Source organism: Sciurus carolinensis, chromosome 9, assembly GCF_902686445.1.
Source record: "Sciurus carolinensis chromosome 9, mSciCar1.2, whole genome shotgun sequence".
Classification (NCBI taxonomy): Eukaryota; Metazoa; Chordata; class Mammalia; order Rodentia; family Sciuridae; genus Sciurus; species Sciurus carolinensis.
This window is the reverse complement of record NC_062221.1, coordinates 56,191,169-56,210,008: the sequence shown is the minus strand read 5'-3', so window position 1 is coordinate 56,210,008 and position 18,840 is coordinate 56,191,169. Positions and strand designations below refer to the sequence as shown.

Sequence of the window (18,840 nt, the reverse complement as noted above, 5' to 3'; positions counted from 1 at the left end):
AATAAGAGGACCAGCAAGAGTGCACTGGGAATGGAAAGCTCACCCAGGATTTCAGGCTCCTGATGGCAGACTGGGGGCTGCTGACCCAATTCATTCCTGCCAGCAGCCACACCTGGCTCTCAGGAGAAGGACTTTAGGGTTGCCTGTGGATTTCCCCCTAAGCAACTTGATATCAGAGGGAGACTTTTCATGATTCAGTGCCTCACGCCATGACTCCAACTCTTGCCCACCCACTTTGCTTACACTTTGGAGACTCCCACAAATGGGGTGTGGTCTACGATAAGAAGAGAATCACAAAATAAGCTCTATACAATGTACTGGTTACATTGGAATCAGTATGTTATTATAGAGGGCTTGGGATGGGAGCTGGATGAACTTGGAGTTACATTCATTACTTTCACTTGCAAAACCTTGAGCAAATGACTTGCTCTGTCTGGCCTCAGTTTGCTTCTTTCTGATAGGCATAAAATACTGTGTTGGTGAAGGCAATGCTAACTGCTATAATAAACACACACACACTGTAAATTGCCTCTAACACTATGGAAATTTATTTCTGGGTTGCATAAAGTCCAGAACAGATGTTGCTTGTCTTTGGGCCACTCTCCTCCAAGACGGAATTTAGGTGACTGGGCTTTCCTAAATATTCTTTCCTAAATGTGGCTTTCAAGGTCATCTGGCTTGTGCACATGGATCACATGTACAGGGGGAAGATGATGGAGGATTTCAGCAAGGAGAAGAGCTGTAAGGCAGCCCTATAAGTGTCACACATCACTTCCACTCCCACGCTAGTGTCTATAACTGAGTCACATGGCTGCAATTAATTGCAAGAAAACACTGGAAAAGGGGGCCCAGCTGCCTGCCAAGGAAGTCGAGGAAGCAGGTTGGGTAAACATCTCGCTAGTCCTTCCACGCACAGCAGCATTGCAGGGAGACAGCATCCTTCTACTATCCCTACTGCTTCACCAAGCCCCTCCCCTGCCACAAATCCAAAGGCTTGGGCTGGAGTTGTGGCTCAGTGGTAGAGCACTTGCCTAGCATGTGTGAGGCACTTCAGCACCACGTTTGAATACACGTATGAATAAATGAATAAAATAAGGGTCTATCAACATCTTTAAAAAATCATTAAAAAAAAATCAGAAGGCTCAGGTGCTAAACCTAAGACCAAGAAACCACTAGTTTAGGAATTGCTGGGACAAAGTTGGTTGTCACTGTTTCTATTAAAATTCATTGTTCAAGCCAGGCATGGTGGCTCACACCTGTAATCCTAGCAGCACAGCAGACTGAAGCAGGAGGATCACAAGTTCAAAGCCAGCCTCTGCAAAAGTGAGGCACTAAGCAACTAACTCAATGAGACCCTGTCTTTAAATAAAATACAAAATAGGGCTGGGGATTTGACTCAGTGGTCCAGTGCCCCTGAATTCAATCCCCAGTACCCCTCCCCACCAAAAAATTATCGGTCATGCCTCCCACAGGTGTGTCACCTAGATCCCAGTTGGCATAATCCCTGCCACTCCTTGCTGTCTGTTATCTGGCCTGCTCCTTCATTTACCAGCCTGGCTCTTGGAACCATTTGGGTTTGATACTTGCAAGGCCTCCTGGGGGCTCTCTAGATTTCCATGTTGGGCTTCCACACTCAAACCTGTGACCTCTCTTGCCCACTGACCGGCCATTTGGCCTTCATGGCTTTGCCTGTACCCTGAGGCCAGCCTCTGCTCTGCTTTCTCTTTCTATACACATACATGAACTTTTGCTATTTGTCTGTAGTGGACTTTTCTGCGTGTGTTCTTGTTGTTTTTGGTGCTAAGGATTGAACCCAGGGATGCTTAACCACTGAACCACATCCCCAGCCCCTTTTATGTTTTATTTTGAGGCAGGGTCTCACGAAGTTGCTGAGACTGGCTTTGAACTTGGGATATTCATGCCTCAGCCTCCCAAGATGCTGGGATTACACATGTTCACCACCACACCTGGTTGGTTTTTGGTTTTTAACACAAGGTGTTGTTACATTGCCAGGTTGCTCTCAACTTCTAGGTTCAAGCCATTCTCCCACCTCTGCTTCCCAAGTAGTTGGGACTACAGGTCCTGTTATGGGGCGCAACTTAAGAACAGACCATCACCACTGAGAAGTCCAAATTTGAGAGTCTTTATTAAGCCGGCCAGCTGACTATCTCACACAATGCCCCAAAAAATGGCTATTGGGAGAACAGCCCCGACCACAGTGTTGTAGGGGTTCTTATACCAAAAATCACATTAATCATAAGTGTCTGTTGCTATGATTCGAAATTACACACTAACATCATGAGATCATCGACAGAGGGGGAAGTGGGTCAAAATGACCCTTACCTAGGTACAAACTAAAGAATGGTTAGTAACATCCACACAATCACTGTTCACATGGTACATTGTTTAGGAGCAATAGGAATCAAAAGAGAGCAATTCTTTACTACATAGGGGTTGCCATTGTACATTATTAAACATGTCACACTAAGTAACTGATGATGGGCACAGAGGCATGGTGTTCCCATGGGAGAAGCTTATTTCCTACATAAGATGGAGTCGCAGAGCAAAATGGAGTCTGTTTAGTCATTTCCCTTAGAGTCTGGCCTAGAACATTCTCATGGAGCCAGATCTGTCAGCCCATCACAGTCCATGCCACTTCCTGGTTCACATACAGGAATTCTGTAATACTTCCTTCCCCTAAGTACTTACCCCAGCATTGGTTCCATTTTTCTCCTGTGTGTGCATGTGGGAATCAGGGTTAGCAAGCAACATCCTGTGGAAAGTTGTAGCTCACAGCCTGTAAGTACAAGTGGCTTCACCAGCTTTTGGAGGGTTAACTTTTATGTAGTATTGCAGGTAAATATTTATACATTGTTCCTGAAGAAACATAATTATATTTGCATAAGGAAGAATTAGGACAATCAATAATATCTGTCATAATTTTAAAATGACTCTTTTCTTTACATAAAATTTCAAAATAAAAATATTATATTTTTATTAAGAAAAACTAGGCAACTGGGTCTAGGGGCACATGCCTGTAAACCCAGCTGTTTGGGAGGCTGAGACAGGAGGATCGCAAGTTCAATTCCAGTCCCAGCAACTTTGCAAGACCCTGTCTCACAGTGAAAACTAGTAAGGACTAGATGCAGGTCAGTGGTAAAGTGGCACTGGGTAAAGTCACTTTACCACTGAGCTCAATTCCCAGTACAAAAAACAAAACACAAACAAACAACAACAACAACAAAAACTGAGGCAAAGGAGAAATTATACAAGAAAGTAGAAAATAACCACCATTCCACTTTTAAATGAAAACTTTATTAACATTTTGTTATATTCCTCTCAGTATCTTACCATATATGTGTATAGTTTACATAACTGAGATCAGACTATACAATGCCATTTTTATTTATTTATTTAGGTGCTAGAGATCAAATCCAGGACAACACTGAGCTACACTCCAGCCTAAAATGTTATTTTACACCCAGAATTTCTCACTTATAATCAATTAAAATTTTTCAGTATAAATCCTTCACTAATGCTAATTCTAAATTACAGGAATTTTAAAATTTAAATAATTTGTTCAGTCCTCCAACCCTGAGCATTTTTGCTTACTTCCATTTATGTTGTGGTCATCATTTTCATACACAACACTTCCAATCTAAATCCTTGGAAGTTCATTTTGATCTCCACTTATGCTGTTTACTTAACACAGTTTCTTGGGAGTAGTACCAAAGAAAGGATACACACTATTTTCCCCCCAGTACTGGGTTTTGAACCCAAGGCCTTGTGATTGATTGATAGGCACATGCTCTACCACTGAGCCACATCCTCAGCAATGATGAGGACAATTTTAATCCTCTTGCGACACTCAGCCAGGTAGTTCTTCAGTCATGGTGTTAAGACTCCAGAGTGTTTTAAAACTTATGTTTTTGCCTTCCCGTTCGCCTCCTTGAGGGGTCTAAGACTTGCATTGCCAATGCTGGCCAGTGGGCACTGTTTGAGGGCTGCCCTTTTCCTAACAGCATCCCAGACTCCCTTAGGTAGTGTGTCTCTGTGCCTGGCATACTTTCATGGGACCTCAAAGTTATAAGGGTCCCTGAGACAGGATAGAGGATGACAGGAGCATGGCAGGTAGAGATGGCACCTGCAGGAAGAAGGTGGTCCCAGCTCCCAGGTGGACAGCAGGCCCTGTTCTCTGGAATCCCGGGGCAAGGCCTGGGGGCCCTCCGCCTGGTCAGCTCACCCTGGCCAGAGGGCTCTCTCTGAAGCTGTGGAGGTAGTCTGGATGAAGACCCTGGATAACACCCTGGCTCTTCCTTTCTGTAATCCCAAATCAGCACAGGAAAGGCACTTGATGCCAGCACCAGGCCCAGAGAAGGTGCCCAGCGCATGTCTGTTGAAACGACCATGGAAGGTGACTGACAGTCTGAAAGCCAGAGACCAAAGGGCTGCAGTATGCACCATATAACTATCTCCTTTGGCTCTGTCCCCAAAAAAGTCCCAAGACAAACACCTGAGTTGAGGTTGGGGCTGCCCTTTCTCATGCTAGGCTTGTCCTGCCATCTAGTGGTGGGCAGAAGAAGATGGAAGGGACAACAGCCTGGGCAGAGGTGGGCTGTCAGGGGGGTCAAGACTCAGCACAGGGGTCAGGGGGCAGCCCGAGCAGCCCAGTGGGCACCTCAGAACTTGGGGGCCACATGAGAGGCCAGGGTAGGAACTACTCTCAAGAATAAGGAACAGCTGTTTCATGAGCACTCCCTCCGTGTGAAGGACTGTGCAAAGTGCTTTCCAACCTGATTCTTCCCAGCAGTCCTGGCAGGGTGGGGAACTAAAGCCCAGGAGTCAAGGAACCTGGCCAAATTCAACTAGTCCGGGGCAGAGCCAGTGAAATCCAGCATTATTGGACTTCATAGCTGGGCTTTCTAGGGACAGTTCTGGAATTATGGAGAGAAATCTCCTTCCATGTCCCTTTCACCCCACCCCCACCCTAAGCCCCACCCACTCCCAAATCACAGAGGGTGGCTTCATTCACTGGGATGCACAGCTCTACTTCCCCCTTCTCTTCCTCTCTTGAGACCCCAGGTCTCACACCAAAGGGAAGCTGTGCTCCCTCTTGGCCTGGTAATTATTGCAGTGGGGTTAAGGCAGTGGTGGTGGAATCCCTTGTCCACTATCAACAAATACTAAACCCTCTTGGACTAACTTCTGAAGTTCCTTTTAACCTCTTGGTTGTGTGAGATGGAGCGAGGTCTCTAAAATGCACTGACTCATTTCAAATCAGCCACTGTAAAATTTTATTCTAAATCCTGAAAGGACTTCTCAGGCTTTCTAGGAACAAAGGATGGAGGTAGCCTTTCTGTCTGTTGTTCCAGACAGAAATAATCAACTTCCACCCCAGCAAACACACAACGGGACCAAGAGGTTCTCCAGGCTGTAGCTCCTGTCCATTTTGGGATCCTGAAATTTATCTAAGAAATAGCAGCCATTCTTCTTGCTTGGGTCACCCACATGAGTAATAAGCCACCTATTTTCAGTTTAAGGATTTTTCTTTATCTTTTCTTTTTGGCAATTTATTTAGGCCTATTTCAGGGCTGAGCCCCTAAATTGCATTGAAAAGGATAGTGGTCCTCAAATATACTTTGTGATTTCACCCCAATATAGATATTTGTCTGCAATAACATCAACATCATTCATTTAAAAAAACCTTAATGTCTTAAGAAAAAAAAGTTGTGTTTGGCCCCAGGAAGACTGTCTCCAAAGTCAGATCCCAGGCCATGATATCCTCTCACGCAGGCACCACTACCCAGTCCTTACCCACTTGCTCCCAGAACCAAGCAGTGCCTGCCTCAGGGTAGTGCGGGCAGGTCCCCTTGTCTTCTAGAAGTGGATAGCCCCTGGTCATTAAAGCCGCTGTGGCTGGTTCTTACCACTCCTCTAGCTTATGTGCCTGTTTATTTCTATCTTCTTGTAATGATATGGTCAATTAACTTATGTACTCATGTAGTCAATCAATATTTATTGGTTACCTATTACGTAGCAGGCATAATACAAATCACTCAGAGTAAGGAAGAAGACTAGCAAATAAGACAATTACAACATGACATAGAAAATGCTAAGCCAGAGATATACAAAGATACTTGGGGAGCCTTTCTGCCACCTCATCTGTCCACTTCCCAGGCCTTGAGTCCAGCTTCCTGCCCTTCAGCCACTGCAGATCCTCTGCATTTCATTTGTTACAAAATGACTGCCTGGCTCCTCTAGCCCTGGTTTGACACAAATCCAACCACAAACTGGGAAGGAATCAGGGCAGTAAAAAAAAACAGAGAAGACGAGAGAAGTTCACAAACTTACCACCAGGTCTGGCACTAAAAAAAAAATGTTGTAGGATGGATAAGTGAAGGATAGTTGTATGAATAGATGGATAACAAATGATGATCTGATAGAGGCTTTAATGAATGAATCTGAGAATAAACTCCCAACCTTGAAGCAAAACTGAATTTCACAGTTTCTAATGCTTGTGCTTCTTCATGAAACACCGTGTTCCCCAGAAGATTCTCTACAAAGACATTTGTTTAAAATTCATGTTATTTCAAAGTTCACTGAAAATTGTAGGATGCGCTTTAGAAAATGGAGCCACCTAGGAGAATGTCAGAACAGAGACTTGAGATTGCTCACCCCAGGGGAAAGTTCAGTGGACTCCTATTTACAACAGTCCAAGTTTGTCAGGACAGATCTTTTTGAGGTGACTTGGTGGTTGGGAAGAGAGAGCTACAGAAGGTGATGGGGGGCGTGGCTAGTTCAGTGTAGAGTGCATGAAAAGACCCTGGGTTCCAGCCCCAACAGGAAGGAAGAAACAAAGAGCTTTCATTTAACCAAGTAGTCAGACACCTTCATCACTAGCTAGAAAGTTCTATGTGAATCCAGTTACTATGTCAAGTCACCAATGCACTGTTTCCTACTAAACAGAGGATTAAAAGGGTTTCCTTTGGTGGTACAAATAAATGCACTCTAACATATCTGTTCTACAAATGTAGATGTTGTATTACAAAGATGAGCAAGATCAGAGAGGCTGTGTGGTCAAAGCCTGTCTGAACAGCTGATTTTTCTATATATCTTTGAAGGCACCTAGGTTCTCCGAGATAAACTGGCTGAAGCTTTTGACTTTGGGGTTTAGACGGTGGGTGAGCTTGACATCATGGTCTGGCTTCATTTGAAAAAAGCGAAACATATCAGCCAATTCCTTTGCGGCTCGGAATCCCAACCTTCCATATGCTTCCGGAGTGATCTTTTAAGAACAAGTAGAAAAGAAAGAAATGTTATAACCCACACTTAAAATAAGATAAAAAGATGATATTCACCTTAATGAAGATCCAAGTCCACAATTTTGTAGCTCAACTCCAAAATCCAAGAAACTCAAGTGTGCTTCACATGCAATTTGGCAAGAAACTGACTTTGCTGAACTAATTTAGTGGCAAATCTGATCTGAACTATGTAAAACTATTTATAGTCTTTAATTATCCCATTTAGTGGAAATATTCCCATACCTTACTATAGAGATACTGGTGTATTTGATTACAATTTCCTGCCCCAGGCCCTGCTGGTGATTTACATAATATATGTAGAACATACCCCATATAAGAGCTGAAGCATTCTGAAAGCTTGTTTCAGGTCCCAGGTATCTTGGATAGGTACTGGATATCTGTACCACCCTTCACTTGAATGACCCTTCATAGTGGTTTCATGTGCATTTTCTCATGGGATTCCCCCAGAAGGTGTCTGGAATATTCCACCCACCTGGGCCTCCATGCAAGAGTCAGCATCCCCCAATGCTGAACCCGCATTCTCCTCAAAAATGGATGATGTCCCATTTGTGTACAATGTGTCAAAATGCATTCTACTGCCATGTATATCTTATTAGAACAAAGTCTTTTAAAAATGAAAATAAGAAAAGATGACCAATGTCCCATTCATCTTTTTCTCCTTCTTGGTTAGACATTTGCATTTTTCCTTCAATCATCCCAGCCTCTGCCAGAGCCAGGCAGGCCTGAATAGAAGTAGAGCCCATCCCATACCTACTGAACTGCCTGCCTTCCATGAAATTCACTCCTCAACTCCTTTCTGACACTATCTAGATCAATAATTGCTCCTACTGAATAAGCAAAGACCACTTCTAACTATCAGATCTAGTATAATCTGTCTTTAGTCACCAGAGATGAACTTTGACCTTAAATTCCACTTGGCCTTTAAAAAAAATTGACTAGTCTGGTGTGGTGGTACACACCTGTAATCCCAGTTACGCAGGAGTCTAAGGCAGGAAGATTGGAAGTTTGAGACCAGCCTCAGCAATTTAGTAAGGCCCTAAGCAACTCAGCAAAAACCTATCTCAAAATATAAATTTAAAAAAAATGTAAAGGGCTAAGAATATAGCTCAAGCATGCCTGGGTTCAATCTCTAGTACCAAAGAATAAGAATGAAATAAAAAATTTTTAAATGTGATAGACAACATCTTATGTAAAATCATGATTATCACATGCCATTTGTAATAATAAAAATTCAAGAAGAACCTACATGTCCAGCAATAAAAGAATAGTAAAATAAATTATGGCATATCTACTCTAAGAATAGTACACAGTTATTAAAATTGATTTTGAAGGAGTTTAGCAAAATAGGAAAATGTTCAGAATACAAAGTCCAGATACAAAATGGCACATTTAGTATTTTTTTAAGTATGTGTGCACATACATATTATATACTGGAAAATATTGGAAGAAAATTGACCAAATAATGACAGTAGCTATCTCTGAGAAATTGAATCATGTGTGATTTTTATATTCTTTTTCATAATTTCCTGAGTTTTTTTACAATAAGCATTTATTATTTTAGAAATCAGAAAAATTATAAATTTTGGAAAGAGAAGACTATATGAAAATAATGGGAGATAGCATTTTAAATTCCTGTCACCTCAAGTCATTTTTTTCCATGCTTTAACTTTGATAACTAACAAATTTTTTACTGTATATATTTTAAAAGTTTTCAACATTTGTTCTGTTATGTCTCACTTTCTAAGAGAACCATATTCCTCTGGGGGTTAGACAGTTTCAGCCAATTCAGAACTCCTGATAGGAGTTTGATCTGGAGCCTACATTCACTCTAACAGTTCTACAGCCTCTTTTGGCGAGACTTGAGAGGATGGAGAGGCTTGGACAGGGTGTGTAGTTGTCAGATCAAGAAGAGTAGATCGCCACCTTGTGGCCAGATGCACCCTGCCCCAGAATAGGGATAATGCCTAAGCATTTTTCCAGTCCTGATGCAGGTGGGGTTGTCTTCAAGTCAGACGAGTTACTAAGAACACCATTAACCACTCTGTAGAACTCCCTGCCTCTACTGCCCTAGAACTTTTGGTGCCAGAGAAGCATCAGCTGAATTAGGAAACAACATGATATACCACACTGCTTCCCCTTCTCTCCTTCTTTCTTACGAAGTTCAAATCTCACAAGACAAAATGAATGTAAGATTCAAATGCAAACGTTCTGAGAGAGGGATCATCAAGACGTCAATCTACACTCAGCTACAAGGAACTGTGCAGACCTCTGTGGAGTCCATCTCTGAGTGGGTGATCTTCATGGGCTTGGGGATAACTTTCCTCTAGCAAATTGTATATGGTTTCAATGATATACTCAGATGAGCTTTTGTGGCTGGCTCCTTGACCTTTATTGCAGAGTTTAACCATGTCACCATACTGCTACCCTCTACCTGTACAGTCTTGTCCTCCTCAAGGACCTCTTCAAGCCCACTTCTTTCCTGAAGACTTCTCCCACCCTCCTCTGTCCAGATAGTCTGGACAACACAATTAAGTACCTATCGTGTTACTCCTTAGATGCTCATGGTGACTTTCTTTATGTATGTCAAACACCAACGTAGGCCCTAAATATACCTAATTTCATATGATCTTTTTGAGGCAGATACTATCATGAGGAAACAGGCTAAACGATACTAAGAGCCTTGCCACCATCAGCCTTCTCTGATGCATTTAACCGTGAGAACTGATGAGAGGATTCAGGATGGTGTGCGGGGAAAAAGTTGTACTTCAGTCTTCAGATTCTAAGTCCCTTCCACCAAAAAATATTTTTACTTTACCAACCTGATGGACCTTGAGTCAAAGAAATAAAGCAACATGGGAAGGATTCAACCACATTAACCACTGAAGGTAGGTTTGTATAATTGGAGTCCTCTTCAATTTCTTCCAACAGTCTAAGCTCAACCCTGCTTAAATCCACTGAAAGTCTAGGGAATTTGTAAGATAACAGTACATTAGCCAAGAACTCACCTTTGCATCTCGGACATCTTTCCCCAGACTCTTGGACAAAACATCGGCATACTGCTGTGTTGTTAGTGCTTCTGCACTGAGCCCCACAGCCTTGCCTATAAACTCCTCTGGAGAATTGAAAATGCTAGAGACGACTGCTCCAACATCAGCAACAGAGAAACCATGCATTGGTACATCCCCCAGGGGTAGTGCTAGATTAAAAAAATAAAGATAAAGATACCTCATTATGTCACTCCTTGGTAGATCCACCAAGCCAAATTAACCACTTAAACAAAAGGCGTAGAAAGGTAGTTGCTATGGTTTGTCCCCCAGTGGTTCTTGTGTTGGAGTTTATTTCTCAGTATGGCAACGTTAAGAGGTGACACTTAAGATGTGGAGCCTAGACGAAAATCATTGAAGGCACTGCCTTTGGAAGGAATAAAGATCTTTCTTGTGGACACCAGGTTAGTGCTCACAGGGTTGTCATAAAAAGAACAATACTGTGGTGACAGAAGTCAGAATCCACTAAGGAGTGTGCAACCAACTCACCTGCCGAATCAACTAGCCCAGAAATTGGATGGTGCTTAGGTGGGGTGGGAGGGGTGTGAGCAAAGAGTGGCCCAATTCAGCCCACTCTGTAACCTAGGACTTACTTAGTACATATTACTCAAGGCCTAGTTTTCCAGACTTGTGGATCTCAGACTGGCCAAAGTACCAAGAGAAAATTAAGGTATCACCTCTTCACCCTGAGCAGGTTGATTACAGATTATAGGCTCTACTGATTCTGCATAGGGAGGACCTGGGAGGCTGTATTCTGGGGTTTTGGCCCCTTGAGATTCTAATACTGACCAGAAATCTAGGTCCTCCCTTGTTATCACAGAACATCAGATGGATGAGCTAAAAAGGCCTTTAGCAGACATCATGTCCAAAGTTCCCATGAGGTAGGAGGAAACTGAAGCTTGAAGTCACAGAGCTAAGTATTTATATAAGAAGCGTCAGCATGTTAAGACAACCCTTTCTGCTTCTGGACTCAGATCAATGCGCTGCCCTCTACAGTGTAGCTGCTGCAAGTAAATCTAGGGCAGTTTAGTAGCTATCTTAGCACAGTAGGTGCTTCACTGATGGGTCCACTGAAGAGGAGCAGGAATGGGAGGATAGAGAGAGAGGAAGGCAGCCAGGTGTCTGGTTATCTTTCACTCCAACCTTCCATTTACCTAAGGTGTAGTAATCTCCATCAGGGGCTTTCGCCGGCTTCCACGTAGTGAGAAAGGTTTCAAAGTAAACTGGCAAGCGGACGCTGGTCATGGGAACTCCAATGGACCAGAAATACTCCTCCACCTCTCCCTTCCCATCAAAGTGCGGCACGTGCAACTTGCCCCCACTCAGCTGCTCCACGTTCTCCAGGCCGCTGTACACCACGTGCTTCAGCCCCAGGAGCTTGGCAGTGTCTGCCACCAGCTTTCCCTGAGGGAAGACAGTACAGCCTTTATATGCACCTCGCCTGCAGACTAAAGGGAAGGTGCTGGGTCTCCTCCACTCCCTCTGTACTTCTGTCTTCGTCCCTGTGAAGAGGAAACTTCCAGCACCAAAATATATTCCACCTATGAAGTGTGGGGCCGTCAGCATTGGCGAGCAGAGGCTCCCCTCCATCATGCTGAACCCCTCATTCTGCATCTACTGGGGCTGCAAGGCCAGGGACACGGGGCATGGAGGAGTGCAACAGGAAAGAGAGTAGGGCAGCAGAGAAGGAAACGCCAGGGACCTGAACGAAGCCCAGGGGCAAGAGCCAAGGAGCAGTCACCCTCTTCCTCTGGGCTCTCGGTCTCTTGGTGATCAACTTCCACATCTGTATATATTCTATAAATCTGTCTGATAACAGGCTACTATATGCACATCATTTGGCTATTAAGGGTATAATGGAGAGATGTGTGCATGCACATGCACAAACACAAATGTACTATATTCTCTTCTTTGCTTTTAGTTCCCAAATTTCCAAAGCACCTTCATATCTATCTCCCTCCCTCCCCACACCTTTCTTTTTTACCCTTCTTTTCACTGTTTCTTATTTTCCCTCACAGAACTTCATATGGCAGGCAGAGAAGACCTAATCTGGCTTAGCAAAGAGAAAAAAAGTGAAGCAGAGAGACAACCTGTAACTTCAGGTTTCATAGAGAATGATCTTAACACCAGTAGATGTGCTGAAATAAATAAGTAAATAAAAGAAAAGCTCTAAATATCAAATCAGTAGACATCCCTGAAACATTTGATCATGCTCTTAAGTTTCTGAATTGTGCCATATGTGCAAATGGCTGATCCCATCCATTACATTTTTAAATCTAATCTTCGGTTTTCTCCCAAATTTTTATACATATACATATTTTAAATTCCCAAATAGTGCTGTCATAGGGGGTAGATCTTATAATATAAAAGCACTACCTGTACTCTCATGCCCATTACTGCTCTCTAGGAGTAACTGTTTTAATCCCTGTTAGTTGTCTCTTTACTTCTAAAAATATGTTTATACCACTAAAGGAGTTTTTTCAGTTTGAGATCTCCACTAAATTCATACTAAGACGAGAGTTCAGTGCACATCTGTGCACACACTCTCCCTCTACGTCCTCTTCCCTACCACCATCACACACAATTCTCTTTATTTCATCATCGCAGTAAAAAGTTTTGGCAGATCAATATGCTTACACACAGCAGAAATGAGTCTTGGGATTTTCTATACACTTACTTCTCTACACACTATTTTTCCTGAAATTATTATTCTGGGTTTATTTGCTTGCTAGTTTCTTTTTTACCTGCCCATTATTATTTCATCCCCAATTCTCTGCATGAAGTGTAAATGTATTCTTTACATTTTATTCTCCCCATTTGGCTGTCTGAGTGGAGGTTATATGGGTAAACTGGCTGCCGCCCCCACAGGCCACCTAGAAGCAAATGGTGAGAAGCAGAGAATTGAATGACTATACTAACGTCACTCTCAAATATACAAGATCTACATAGGTGCACATAACATTAATTTAATAAAGACATCTTGAGCAGGTACCTAGTGTATATGTGCTTCTTAAAAGTCACAGGGATGTTGTGGAGTGAGGCTTATAATTTTCCCCAGACTGAAGTCCTGCTCTCTGCCAGGGAGGACAGACATAGTAGGGAGGGAAAGAGAACAGGGCTCAAAGGGGAAAGAAGAAAACTGGTTCCCACCTGACACACTTCCTTGTCTCTGCTGCAATGCTCCCAGAAGTTGGTCACCACAAAGACACCATAGGCTCCTTTTAAAGCAGCCTCCACTAATGCTTTGTCATCCAGATCACATTTTACCACCTCAGCTCCAAGACCTTGCAGCTCTAGGGCTTTTGGTCGAGTCACATCCCTCGTCAGTGCTCTCACTACAAAATGTTTGCTCTCCAAAAGAGCCTTGGTCACAGAGCCTCCTTGAGCTCCTATAGAGGTAGGGGAGAGGAAACGCAGGAAGGTTCAGGAAGAATGCTCAGGAAGGTCAGGAAGTTTCATTGTTCAGTGTAGACTAGTTTGTAGTGGGGACCTGCAAGATACTTGAGGTAGCCCCATAGTTTCCCAACTGAGTTTCTTGCAGCATCTTCAGAGGTGACTTTGCAGAAGCCAGGGGAGAACAGGAAAAGGCTTGAGGCCACAAGAAGGCCACGAGAAACAGGGTGCCAGACTCTCTATCCCAGATTCAACAGGGGCAATTATAATATTATTCAGTTACAGATTTTATATGGGGGTTCTTCATGCAATTTTAATTCCAAAAAAGTTTCCTAGTATGCGCCCTTTCTTTTCTTTTTTGGCAGTGCTAGGGATCAAAGGCAGGGCCTTGCACTTGCTAGCAAGTGCTCTATCACCAAGCTACATCCGTAGCTTAGTCTGTATTCTTTAAACATTTTGAAAACTTGCACAAGTTTCTTTATATGGCATTCAAAGCCAATCACATTATGATCATCACTTGTCTACTTGATCTACTCTGGATATACTTACTGAAAGTCCTATGATAAATACCAGGTGCTGGGCTGGGTTACTGAGATTCCAGTTCCTCCATGAGACTGGCTGGATCTGTCCTAGATGATTTCTGTGCTTCCAAATCCTCATTGACTTTCTCTATCCTGCTTAGGGCCCTGGCAGGCTCACCTTTATGGACTCCATCAATGGGTTCTCTTGCCCTTGTGTTGGGTCTGGGCAATGGAAAGGGTCAGCAGGAGACCCAAGCGCAAGGAAGAGGTGACCATCTCCGTATCTCAGGTTCTGGTCATCTCTCTTATCCTTCTCTCCGTCCTTCTGTTTCTTACACACTCCTTATTACTCTCTTCCCTGTCCAACTTTATGGAATTTTTGTGGCTTCTCTGAATGCATGGCACCTGTTTCTTGTGACATGCCAGCTGATACATGCTTGCTAATCCTAAAAGAAGTTCTACCATTCCATGAGCTCTGCCTTTGCACAGAGAGCTTCAATCAATGAAAGCAGCACACTGTCTAGTGATAAGTATAAACAGGTACTAAAATTCACGAAATGTGTGAGGAAAGCCTCCACCTTAAGGCAAAGCCAAAAAAAACAGGAACAAAGGGAAAAAATTAAAAGGAATTACGATTCTCCAAGATTGAAGAAGATTTTGCATTCCAAAAATTACATCTGCAAAAAGGGGAAAGATTAGTAGAAAAAAATCAGAGAGAGAGAGAGAGAGAGAGAGAGAGCATTCTTAAGAACTAGCTCTCAGGAATTTAAAATATTAGAGCAGAAATAAAATCTCAATAGAAAAAGTCTGGGAAATCTCCCAGAATTAGAAGAAAGAAACGAAGAAATAGAAAACAGGAGAGAGGAAATAATTGGAAGATCAAGCCAAGGGAATTCCAAACTGAGAAAATAGAGAAAATGGAAGTGTGGAAATTATTTGATAATTAATCAGAAGTGATTTCTTAGAGACCAAGGAAATTGACTGAGCTCCCAATTGAGGGTCTGTGAGGGTCCAACACAATGACAATATCTCATATTGCACACATTACAGTGAGACTTCTGGTTCATATTTTTATTTACTTTTCTCCCTCTCCGTTCTGAAGATTAAACCCATGGTTTCACACATGCTGGACAAGTGCTCTACCGCTGAGCTACATTCCTGTCCCTTACTATGAAATTTCAGAATGCTGGAGATAAAAAGATGTTAACTTCTGGGGAGGGGGAAGTCAACTCTAATGTGTGGGATAAAAATAGCATCAGATTTCTGGTTTTGTTTGTTTTAAACAAGTTTACTCAAACAACATGCTTGACTTGAAGGGCAAATTCAGATTCTCTTTTAGAGTAATTTATTCCTACTTAATGAAAAAATGTATAACAGAATGAATCAAACATTACCCTATGTAAATGTATGATTACACAAATGGTATGCCTTTACGCCATGTACAAACAGAGAAACAACATGTATCCCATTTGTTTACAATTAAAAAAAAAACTTTGAAAAAAAAAAGAAAAAATGTCCTACATGGAACAGCTATGTACAAAAGTTATAAAATTATTCTTGGTTTAACAAGAGAAGTAAAAAAGATTAAAATTCTCCAGTGGAACAAGGCATATGAGTTTTTTGGGTTTTTTTTTGTTTTGGTTTTGATTTTGGTTTTGGTACTGGGGATTAAACTCAGCGGCACATAGATCACTGAGCTCTATTTTGTATTTTATTTAGAGACTGGGTCTCAATTTTTATGTTTTTAAGACAATAAGGACAGAATAATTTACTGGATTATAAAGATGAGCACTGAATGATCACAATGCTATGGACAAAGAGGTATTTTCACAGCACTGGTATTTTCCCCTATGATATCTGCATTTGATGTTGACCAAAATATACATCTGTAAGCCTGGTTGTGTAGTGCTTTCCTAGCATTGGCAAGGTCCCAGGTTTCATCCCTGGGACAGTCAACAAACCACCCACACTACTGGCTATTTGGAATACCTATATTTTACACATACACACACACTAGCCGGCATGGTACATGACTGTACTCCCAGAGTTTGGGAGCCTGCTTCAGAGCCAGCCGGGGTAACTTAGCAAGGCCCTAAACAACTCAGCAAGACCCTGTCTCTAAATAAAATATTTTAAAAGGGGGATATGGTTCAATTGTTAAGCACGTCTATGTTCAATCTCTCGTTCCAAAGGTGGGTGGGGGGAGAAAAGAATTATAGTAGTGTACACTTGGCTCAAGTACAAACAAAAATTACAAGTCATAATAAAGGTCTAGGGTTGCAGGTTTAGCTCAGAAGTGGAGTGTATACTTCTTTCTTCTTGTTCTCTCTCTCTCTCTCTCTCTCTCTTGACCTTTCTTTCTTTTCTTGAGCCTGGCCTACCATAAGCTCCCAATACCACTTACTAAGTGAATGAATCTAGTGGGAAGACTGAATCCTCTATCTTCTCAATGCTCAACTTTGGTGGTGGGCAGTCCTGCCTGGACCACCATGAGGTGGAATGATCAATAAGATGAACCAACAGGAAAGAATAAGAAGAGCTGGAACAAGGCTCTCCTAATCACTCATTCCTTAAGGTGTCACTAAGATGCACAACAAGAGAGAAATTCATCCACCTTGACCCCTGCTCTAACCCAACAGAATATACCAATAAGACTGTTGGCCTGAAAAAGCAGCCTCCAGAGTACCAATGCTTGTCAGACACAATTGTCCCAGGTCCCACTTGCTTATTCTGGATTGTGGCCTCTCGAATCTAGTTCCTTCCCAGATAATTCCATGTGAGGGTACATTTGACTGGCAGGCACTAGAGATACTGCTAAGAGTGTGAGGTTCAAGTGCATACACTGGTAGGCTAAACACACGTCCTGAGTATGGTGAGAATGTTCTGCTTCTGCAAAATGGGAAGCTTCCAGGTATTTGTGCAAAAATGTATATATATCCCTTACTTTGGCAGAAAGTATCTGAGATGACCAGGCACAGTGGTGCATGCCTGTAATCGCAGTCACTCAGGATGCTGAGGCAGGAGGATCAACAGTTTGAGGCCAGTCTTGGCACTTAGTGAGACCCTGTGTCAAAATTAAAATTTTAAAAAGGACTGGGGATGTAGCTTAGGGGTAGAGTGCTACTTAATTCAATCCTCAATACACCACGAGAAAGAAGGAGAGAAAGAGAGAGAGAGAGAGAGAAAAGTGATTGAGATCAGGGCCCTGGTAAGGAGAGCAGTCCACCAGGTTCCCCCAGTTCCCTACCCCTGTGTGGTAACTTTGCATCTCTGATGTAACTACCTCCTACTTGACCTCAGGTGACTTATTTTTAAATTAATATAGATATAAATAATGTGTATATATAGATATATATATACATTTTTTTTTCGGTGTGAACATTGGACCCTGGTCCTTGCACAAGCTAGGTAAGTACTCTACCACTGAGCTACATCCCTAGCCCTGATGTATTTTTCTTTTATTTTTTTCTTCTTCTGCCTCTCTTCCTCCCTAACAGCAGGGAAACAAAACTAACGTTTTTCCTGTCCTGCCCTAAGCTACCATGTCCTTTACTACCCAGGAGAATATCACTGCCCACAAAATAAAGGAACTTTAAGCCCGGAAGCTGGAGAAATGGCTCTCTTAAGGTCACCAATAGACTCTAATTAATTATATCTACTGATAACGTTTGGATCCCAGCCCTTGTATTTCTCTTTTAGAAGCCCTGGGTTCCCCTTGGCAGACAGAATCACAGCCTCTGGGACAGGAGTCCCGTGTTCTCCTCTGCTGGCATATCAATACAACATATTCCTCTTTCTCAAAAATTATCCTCATGATTGTTTTGGCAACCAAGATAGGAACCGAGCTTCCTGGCATCACGGATGTCCTCCCAACCCCTCTGCCCTTTCAGAATCCCTGGAGTATCGGTCTACACTCCCACAGGCTCCTCACACTTGCCCCTGCTATTGATCAGGAAGTAAGTGGAGAAAGGACTCCAGACTATAGCTCCCGAAGGAGGGGAGACTGTGTCAGTTGTCATTGTCCCACTGAAGTCATTTTTTACAAATCAAAATCATTCTGACCCTCACCCACATCAAAAACAAAAAGGAGCAAGGCCCTGGGTTCAATCCCCAGCAACACACACACACACACACACACACACACACACACACACAGCACAAGTGATAGGATGCCTTTCTTAACTTCTTCCAAAGGCTTTCTCTTCAGCTCACACAGGTTCTAAAGTTAAAATCAGAACGAATGAGTAAAATCAGCATGCACTTAAACAGAAGGACTTTTTCTTACCTGTTGCTCCAAACACTGTAATTACTTTCCTGTTGGCCATGTTCCTGGGCAAAGGAAGAACTGATGGAGTAGCAGAACTTTCCTCTGCAGCAGACACAGCTGAAATGCATTTTTCCTTCTTGCATGAGCATTTTAAGCCACGGCTGATTGCCACACCCCTTCTGCTGCTCCTCCCTTTCCTTGTTACACCCCATTGACTTACTCACCCTGACACTGCAATTTTTGTCCAACCTCCTATTTGTTTTTCACCAGAGAACATTAGTTTTGCAGACTAA

General features: G+C 42.7%; 1 protein-coding gene across 1 annotated transcript; it reads right to left on the bottom strand.

Annotated features, from left to right (window-relative positions):
• Positions 1-5,987: 5,987 nt before the first annotated feature.
• Positions 5,988-18,633, bottom strand: LOC124993026 (nmrA-like family domain-containing protein 1). The gene is made up of 5 exons (XM_047564535.1): positions 18,566-18,633; positions 13,517-13,755; positions 11,521-11,770; positions 10,328-10,518; positions 5,988-7,285 (listed from the first exon to the last, which is right to left on the bottom strand). The coding sequence occupies exons 1-5, from the start codon at positions 18,603-18,605 to the stop codon at positions 7,106-7,108; spliced, it is 900 nt and encodes a 299-aa protein (XP_047420491.1). The 5' UTR covers positions 18,606-18,633; the 3' UTR covers positions 5,988-7,105.
• Between the last annotated feature and the right edge of the window lie 207 nt (positions 18,634-18,840).